Raw genomic sequence first — 9232 nt, forward strand, 5'->3', positions numbered from 1 at the left:
CACCCCGAGGGGGTGGGCAAGAGACACCTCCGGATGCAGAATGAATGGACTCCAGGTCTTTAATTGGCATGCACAGTCCGGGCATCAGTCTCCAAAAAGTGCTGCCAGTTCAAACCAACGTACACAAGCATATAAAAATCATTTGGCTAAAAGAGAGAGACTCCCATTGCATCCCAGAGCCACACTCCGGTGGCAGCCCTCACTCCCCAGAGCCAGAGAGGCTGGCAGCGACCGGAACCAGGTGCAAGGTGGAACTCAGACACTTGCCAGTTCTGCTTGAGAGCTCACATGCTGGTGCGGGAAGGGGGGGCGAGAGGGGGGTCCCTGGTGTAAAAATATACTGTCCTTGTAAAAATATATTCCCAATGTCTGTTTCTGTTTAGTCCAAAGGCACACGGGAGCACAGAGTGGGGAGCCGGCCCCCATCTGGACAGGCCCTGGCACTAGGAATAACCCCATGTGGGTGAGCCGCTGTTCTGAGACCAACGCCGAGGGCATGTGGGAAGAGGAGTGGGGCCAGCCCTTGGAACAGCCAGGGGGCTGGGAGGCAGTTTCGGGGGCGAGGGGGGCAAAGGGGGAACAGGATAAGTTGAGGCAGCACCCCTAGCCAGGGACAGATGGGAGCTGCGGGCGATGCAGTGCCTCCTCCTAGCCTGGGCAGGGGCTGAGATACGCAGGGAGCCGGCCGCAGCGCACACTTTGCAATGGCACCAAAGCAGCAGGATTGGAGCTTTCCGGCCTCCCTGATTTTTGTTCTTTAGAGCCCTGAATAGCAGTGTGTTAAACTCCCCTCCCCGGACCGAGAGCTTGGGAGGGTCCCGCTGCATGTCCTGCCCCTCAACCTGTTCAGAACCGATTCCCTCCTCAGAGCTCCCAAATCCCTGGAGCTGCCAGTGGCGGGGAAACTGCCCTGGTTGTTTTTCAGCCTATAGTAGCGAGGGCATCACCTACAAGGGGGCACTACCCACATGTGCCCATTTCAGGTCTGCACCCAGCACCACGGTATCCCAATGTCTGTCCCTGCCTCCTCCTGCGAATCCCCTGCCCGAAGGGATCAGCATTCTCAGCCTCTGTCCTGCCTGCCCCTCCAGCAGGCCTCATCCACCCTCTGCCCCGCAATCCAGCTGCCTCCCCCAGATGCTGGGATCAGTCTCCAAGCCGCAAGGAGACACGGGTCAGGTCAGAGCATCCCAGCGCCCTGAGGGCCAGTGCAGGATCAGTCCCTCTAGTCCTTTCCTCAGGAGCTCATTCCCCAGCTCACTGCGCTCCATGGGCAGGTCCAGCCCGGTCCTGCTCCCGCCCACATGGCAGCGTCGCTCACACGCAGCACGAGGCTACCTGCTCGGTTTCCCTTTGGGTCCATGGCCTTGGTTCAGGCTCTGGCAGAGGCTTTGGGGGGGGAGAGGGGGAGACACAGAAGCTGGGGGCACCAGCATCTCCGGTGTGGAAGAGACCGGGCCAGCCGCAGAGACGCCATCCCATCCCTGGAAGGTCCCTGTGACGCAGAGCCGCCGGCCCTCACGCAGCCCCTGCCCGGCCGCGCCGCATGGCGTGGGGATAATACTTGAGGAAGATCTTCCTGGCGATCTCCAGCGTGTTGCCGGCTGGCTGGGAGGGGTAGCGCTTGCCATTGTAGACGAAACCCCTCTCCAGCTGGAAGACGGCCTGGTTGAACTGCTCCTGGTGGAAGGGGGTGCCGGTGTTCAGGCTCTCCACCAGCGCCGAGACAAAGAGGCTCCAGCGCACCCGGTAATAGTCCAGCACCAGCCCCCCGAGCTGCTTGTTGGCGTAGTCCAAGATGTTGCCGTTGGGCCCCCACAGCGTCACCTGGTTGCGGGCGTTCAGGTCGTACAGTTCGGCTTCCCTGTCACTGGTGGCTGTGGCCCGAGCCTGCTCCAGCCAGCGGCCCAGCAGGAAGTGGGGGTCACTGGCCAGGAGGCCGTCCAGCTCCGGAAGCAGGTCGTACAGCAACACCCCGCCAGCAGTCAGCAGCTCCGGCAGCGAGCGGCTCTCAAAGGCTTGTTTGATCTCCAGGTAGTACTCACTCACCAGCTGCTGCACGGCTTGCCGGGTCACGTCCACCAGGTCGTAGCGGAAGGTGGGGCTGGCCCCCAGCTCGGCAGCAGCGCCCAGCAGCAGGCGCCAGGCCTCGTAGACGTCGCTCTTGTTGTACCACAGCTCCGTGGCCATGCGCAGGGATGGGCGGCGCACCAGTGGGCTGTGGTTGTGGTTGACGCAGGGCCCCGAGCAGTGGTAGACACTGCGGAGCAGCAGCTGCCAGGCGCCGGCGGCCTCTGCATTCCTGGTGCCGTAGCGCCGCTCAGCGTAATTGGCAACCCACTGCTGGAGGTCAAGCGGCTCCTGGTGCCAGCCCAGCTCGCTCATCAGCTCATAGACCACGTCGTTCTGCTCGATGCCCTCCGGGGCCAGGCCGGTGCCCACCAGGGTGGAGCTGGGGAACCGCCGGGCGTCGAAGGGACCCCGGTTGATGCTCTCCATCATGCCGAAGAGGCCGTGGTTGCCGCCGAAGTTGTGCAGCATACACCAGATGAAGGGCTGCCCATAGAAGGACTCTGTCCGCTGGTACACGGGCTTGGACTCCGCAAAGAGATCCAGCACGATCATTCTGCCAGTGGGCACGCCGCGCAGCAGGGCCCGCACCTGGGCCGGCTGCCAGAAGTCAGGTTGGTGCTGGAAGAGCCAGCCCTGCATGAGCCAGAGCGCGTCAGGGTCAGCTGGGGACAGACACACAGAGCTGCTAGGGACATCAGGACACGCTGCCCTCCCCCGACAGTGCTGCCCCACACCTGTCACTCCCTAGAAAGCCCTTTGGCTCTGAGCCTGCCAGCCCAGGGCGTCCGGCCCCTGGAGCTCACTGTACGGCACACACAGCTGGGTGGGTGAAAGGGCCTGGCCGGGTGGCTGCAGTCCCCAGAGCCGGTACAGCCCAGGCAGGCTCCCCGTGCACTGCCCTCCTGGTCTCGCTAATGTCCCTACCCTGCGGAGCCCTCCCCACGCCCCTGCTTTGTGGAGGCTGCCCAGAGCCTCACGACTGGCCACCCATCCACCCACCTGCAATGACCAACTCCTTCCAGCTGGGCCACCGAGCCAGCTGCAGCCCTGGCTGGGAGGAATCCAGACCAGCCTTGACCCAAAGCCCTGGGACGAAAGGTTCCTGGCTCCCCATCCCTGAGCCATCAAAGCCCTTCGCTGCACAGGCCCAGGCCTGACTGCACAGCGAAGGCTCCCCAAGGCAGAGCCCCATTAGGAGGAGCCTGGGTTCCCGCTAGGGTCCTACCTGCGGTCATGGATTTGAAGACGGCAGCGCTGACCCCCGAGAGGTAGGCAGGGTCGGAGGAAAGGGGGCACATCTCATTGAAGGTGTCTGCATTGTAGATGTGATCCGTGCCGAACTCTCTGATCAGCTCCTTCAGGAACAGGGTCCCAATCACCTGGAACATGGGGTCTCCGGGGTCCAGGAGGTAGGCACACGAGTACGTGCAGTCGAAGTTGCTCCAGCTCCCAAGCCGAGTGACGTTTATTCGAGGGAAAGCCCTATATCACAGACCAGCAGCCGGGAGTCAGCGCGGGGGTAGAGCTCCCCCAACTCACCCAGCAATGCAGAGCTCTACGCGTGGGTGCCAGGAGCTGCCAGGGGAGCGCACAGCTGCTAGGGATGTCGATAGCCGTTAAAAGGTAACCGGTTAACTCATTACAATTATATCGTTTAACTGGTTAGCCGTTAACCACGGTCGCTCCGGCCTGGCTGGGGCCACTCCAGCTGCCTGCCCACCGGGGATGGGGTCCTGCCATCCCACTGCAGCCAGGGATGGGCTCCCACCTGCCTGCCGGGCCCCGCCTGGAGTCCCACCTCAGCCCACCCGGCCGGGGTTGATCGGGCAGGCCACCGGCGTACATGGTTAAGGTCCGGTTAATGGTAAGCCTAATGCTGACTGGTTAACCGGTTAACCGTTTACGGTTAACCGGTTAACCGTTTACACCCCTAACAGCTGTCAGTCCAATGGGTCTCTGCTGCTTCCAGGCACGTGTGGCTGAGTCACATTCGGTGGGGAGAGCCGCCCTTCAGGGAGAACGGGTCTTGCCCAAGCCCCAGCCTTGACACGCTCATACAACTGCATCTACCTCAAGACACCCCTGGGGACGTGCCCCGCGAACGCCGGCAGCACCGGGATCATTCCCAACGACCGCATCCTCTCCAGGATCCTGTACTGGGAGAAGGGAGGAAAGGCCGGATAAAGGGGGCGCATGGGCCGGGAGACGCAGGCGCGTTGTTCTGGAACCCACCATTCTCAGGGACAGGCCCGCGCCACGTGAGCGTATCTGTACTGGAGTCTCCAGCCCCCGGGCGTAGCCTGAACAAAGCTCCGAGTTCACGGGCACCAGAGAGGGAAAAGAGGCCCGGCTTGGAGCTCAGCACCGGGGCGGCTCTACATCCAGAGGGACTAGGATGATGGAGACAATACCAGGCCAGTTCAGTGTCCCTAGAGCACGTTTCCCAGGCCCTTCCCCTGGGAGAGCTGTGGGGGGAGCGTCTCCACAACCTGCAGGCCAGGTGCACACAGACCCGGCCCCAGCCATGAGTACCTGCAAGTACAGCTGCTTTAGGTTCCAGGACAGAGGCAAGGGCCCCGCCCAGGCGTGCAGGTTCCCCATACGGTTCCAGGCGAGGAAGGCAGGCCCGGTGACGTACTCGTCTATTTCAGACTGGTTCAGGCCCAAGGACAGATACACCTGGAGCGAAAGAGGGGAAGAACACAGGGAGCGGCATCAGCTGCTCAAAGCAGATGGCCAGGTTCAGCTGAAGCCCTTTGCTGCTCCCTCCTGCAGGTCCCAGCTGCTGCCAACAGGGAGACAGACGCTGCCCTGTTGAGCAGGACGCTCACCCAGCTCCCAGACGTGCCCAATGCTGGGAACGCTCCCCTCTGGCCAATCCCAGCATTCGCACCCCGGGCTCAGCCTACACAGCAGTTCTACCTGGCCACACTGAACAGAGACTGTGCTGCTGGTCAGCTGCTAATGTCAGTCAGGCATCAAGGTCAATCCCCGGATGGCAGCCCTCCCCCCAGAACGACCTGTTCTGTGCTGTCCCAGGACAATACATTGAACGTGTCTCCCCAATCTCCTGAAAAGCCCCAGCCAGGCCCTGCATGCAACACGGCTTCACTAGAGACATTAATCAAATACTCAACCCGCTGCCAAACAGCCTCCTGCCCAGTAAACGCCAGCGCCAGGTTGATGCCGTTGAGTGCCATCCAGTCGATCTCTCTCTCCCAGCGAGGCCAGTCCCACCACACGTAGGAGTAACTCTGGGTGCAGACGTTCTGGTAGTAGCGGAACCTGGGAGTGGAGAGAACAGATGCTTCAGAGAACACGCTAGACTCCTCACCCCACCCTGGGAGACCACAGCCGGGTTGGTGCGAGTGAAAGAAATCAGGATGCAGGCAGCTCCTCGCAATGGAGCTTAATCTGCATCCAGGCGTCTTGTCCACTCCCGACCAGCGCTGGCCCCGTGGATGCTGGAGAATTAACTCAGGCAGCCTCTTCCCACGGGGACAAACATATACCCCTAATGCCACACACAGGGACTTGGTTTTGTTTTTCCAATTGAGACAGGTTTTTGTGCCGATTTCAACATCTCCCTGTGTGTTTTGCAGCTCAAACACCTGCAACTCATGCAAACCCTAGCAGGGAAACGGACCCGGTCACTTGCAGCAACCCGAAGGGCCCGTCTTCCACAGTAGACAGAGAGGAACGATCATTGTCCAAGACTAATGAAGTGCAAGCAGCACACAAGACAGCAAGGACCAGGCGCTGAGACACCCTACAGTGCTCAACGGTAAGGCAATATCTTTGCCCAAGAATTTTAAATGAACACTTCCCCTTTAAGCTCCTGCTGCTTGGAGGAAGTTTCCAGCTGATCACAAGTGTGAGCCACAAGATTTCACAAGTCATTTGACTGTATGGTGATGAACCATGCCAAGGCCCTTTGCCTGGCTCCAGCTTAGCCACTAGTGGGAAACACTGCAGGGCCTTGCCTTCTGGCTGAAGGAGCACTAACCAAAGCTTCCTGGCTAGCTGCACCAGATCACAGGCCGAGTGCCAGGGTGGCTTTGTGGGAAGATTGGTGTCCAAGGACCTGCATGTGCAACCCCTCCGCTCCAGGATTCTTCCTTCGCTTTCATGTGGCAAAACCAACCAAGCCACGCAGCCCCCTGCACCTGCCAGGACCTTACAGGCCACGGGAAGGCTCCCCGAAGGAGCCCCAACGGCTGATCTCCTTGAGTCAATCTTTGCTGGCATGAGCATGGCGTGTTCAGGACCCAGCCAAGAGCACTAGTGCAAACGAGCAGCACAGTGAGGATCCAAGCGACTCTCAGTCGGCACAGGGGCCGCTCCAGGCCAGGGAGGGGCGTCCTCTTGCCTGGGAAGGCTGCAGGAGCTGAGTGAAGCTCCCTGTTAAATGGGGAGTGCCCTTTCTGCAGCAGAATCCTCTGGTCCTGTCCCAGGCCCACCCCACAGCAGCTGCACAGTGAGCAGAACAGATGCTAGAGCCAGATACTCATCATTCTCGCACCCGGGGTTCAGCGATACAGGACCAAGGGCATCCCTGGTGTAAGCTCCATTAACTCCACCCCCTTGCACCAGCCACCAGCTTGGCCCATGACATCTACATTCCAGGTAGGGCCAACGTTCAGGATGTGAGCGCGCGGGGGGTGAGAGAGGCCCCCCGCTGCAGAAACATGCCCAGACCCTGGCAGACCCAGATCGGTGGTAAATGAACCAAACCTGTCCATGGCATCTCCAGCTGCGTCAGGCCCGGTGGGGGGCCCCGGCCGCTGGAGGGAGCCCCTTGTTACATGGAATTCAAGGGCAGGAAGGGCTGAGGAGTTCTCAGCCCCAGGGCTTGGGAAGCAAACGAGTAACAGGTGTTTTCTGAAGTAGCTTCCGGGGGTGAAACCATCACAAGGAACAGCATCCCTGGGTCCTCGCCTGCCTCAGTAACCCCAGCTAGGTACCTGCAGCACGTGCAACAGACACAGAACACGAGAACCCTCAGCGCTTGCTTTCCAGGCGCGGTTCCATGCCAGGTGGAAGCCCCGCCCGGCAGAGTGGGCAATGGACAGCATGTGTGAGCCTGGCATTGCGCCTCGCTGCCCAGGCCCCGCAAGCACGAAGGCAAGGCCAGGAGCATCCCTCTGCCTTCTGCTGTGCCTCCAGCAGCCACCAGCTCCCGTCAGACTCTCCCCGTCCCCAGGCTCTGAGCATTCAGTGCCCAGCCCCAGGGATGTGGGACTCCGAGGACCGTTCCTGGCCCGGGTCTGACTACAGGAGAGCCGGGGCCAGTCAGCTCCAATCACCGCACCAGGCCCTGCCTCTGGGGAAAGCAGCGGCTCCCCCCTGCCCAAGGAACCGGTCTGCCTGAGCCAGCCTGGCCCTGCACCGGGAGAGCCCAGCAGGCTATAGCCAAGGCGCGGGGTAGGGCAGGGCGCGGCCTGGCACCGACTCCATGTTCAGGCACGGGTAGGAGCCGGTCAGTGCCCAGGCCTGGGGTGCCCAGGGCGCCCGGGGCAGGGTCTTCCGGGCGGGAAGGGGGGGGCTGGCCGGGCGCCCGGTTTGGGGGTGGGGGGAGAGGGCAGGCTGGGAGTCTGGGGCAGGGTCCCGGGGCGGGGCGGGGAGGGCAGGCTGGGAGCCCGGGGCGGGGGGGGAGGGCAGGCTGGGAGCCCGGGGCGGAGTCCTCTGGGGGGAAGGCCGGGCGCCCGGTGTGGGGGTGGGGGGAGAGGGCAGGCCGGGAGCCCGGGGCGGGGTCCTCCGGGGGGAAGAGGGGGCAGGCCGGGCGCCCGGTTTGGGGGTGGGGGAAGAGGGCAGGCTGGGAGCCTGGGGCAGGGTCCCGGGGCGGGGGGGAGGGCAGGCCGGGAGCCCGGGGCGGGGTCCCGGGGCAGAAGGGGGGGCAGGCCGGGCGCCCGGTGTGGGGATGGGGGGAGAGGGCAGGCTGGGAGCCCGGGGCGAGGGGGGAGAGGGCAGGCCGGGAGCCCGGGGCGGGGTCCTCCGGGGGGAAGACGGGGCAGGCCGGGCGCCCGGTTACCTGTTGGGGCTGGTGGCGCTGATCACCCCGGGCACCGCCGGCAGCGGGTCCGGCAGCCGCAGCTGCGCCCCGGACCAGGACACGTGGCAGCCGCAGAGCTCCCGCAGGTAGCGGTAGAGGCCGGTGGCGGCGGCCACCCCGCTGGACCCGGCCACCCGCACCCGCTCCGCGGCCCCGCGCGGGGAGCTGAGCCGGTAGGTGTCCAGCCCGCCGGCCGCCAGCGAGCGGTTCACCGAGACGGCGAAGCCGGCGGCCGCCCGGGGCCCCAGCAGCCGCCGCAGCAGCTCCCGCACCGCCGCCTCCTGCCGCGCGTCGGCCGCCTGCGGGGCCGGGGCCGGGGCGGCCGCCAGCAGCAGCAGCAGCAGCAGGAGCCCGGCGAGCGCCATGGCCGGATCCAGCTTCCGCCAACCGGGGCCCGGCCAGCTGGGGGGCGGGCCTCCCGGGAGCCAATCAGCGGCCGCGGGCCACGCCCCCGATGGAAACAAATGTTACCGACTGGGGTGGCGTGGAGCCGACCCTGGGGATCGGGCACTGCCTCCCAGCCCCCCCACCGGCCCAGGGGGCCCCTTACCCTCATACTGACCCAGGGGGCCCCTCCCACTCCCCACCCCCTCCCACTGACCCAGGGGGCCTCTCCCAGCCCCCCCAACCGGCCCAGGGGGCCCCTCCCACTCCCACCCCCTCATACTGACCCAGGGGGCCCCTCCCACTCCCCACCCCCTCATACTGACCCAGGGGGCCCCTCCCAGCCCCCCCCACCGACCCAGGGGGCCCCTCCCTCTCCCCACCCCCTCATACTGACCCAGGGGGTCCCTCCCAGACCCCTCCAGCCGACCCTCCCAGACCCCCGCAACCAAGCCTAGGGATCCCTCCCAGACCCCCAACTTACCCAGGGCAGGGGATCCCTCCCACCCCCAACTGACCCAGGGGGTCCATTCCACCCCCCACCCCCTCATACTGACCCAGGGGGTCCCTCCCAGATCCCCCCAACTGACCCAGGAGATCCCTCCCAGACCCCCAACCGACCCAGGGGATCCCTCCCACCCCCAACTGACCCAGGGGGTCCCTCTCAGACCCCCCAAACCAAGCCTAGGGATCCCTCCCACCCCCCAACTGACCCAGGGGGTC

General features: G+C 64.2%; 1 protein-coding gene across 1 annotated transcript; it reads right to left on the reverse strand.

Moving 5' to 3' along the window:
• Positions 1–34: 34 nt before the first annotated feature.
• NAGLU (N-acetyl-alpha-glucosaminidase) lies at positions 35–8681 on the reverse strand. The gene is made up of 7 exons (XM_030541704.1): positions 8676–8681; positions 8105–8424; positions 5211–5358; positions 4606–4752; positions 4144–4229; positions 3299–3555; positions 35–2735 (listed from the first exon to the last, which is right to left on the reverse strand). Exons 1-7 carry the CDS (start codon positions 8679–8681, stop codon positions 1519–1521), a joined length of 2181 nt encoding a protein of 726 aa, XP_030397564.1. The 3' UTR covers positions 35–1518.
• Between the last annotated feature and the right edge of the window lie 551 nt (positions 8682–9232).

Source organism: Gopherus evgoodei, chromosome 23 (genome assembly GCF_007399415.2).
Source record: "Gopherus evgoodei ecotype Sinaloan lineage chromosome 23, rGopEvg1_v1.p, whole genome shotgun sequence".
Lineage (NCBI taxonomy): Eukaryota > Metazoa > Chordata > Testudines > Testudinidae > Gopherus > Gopherus evgoodei.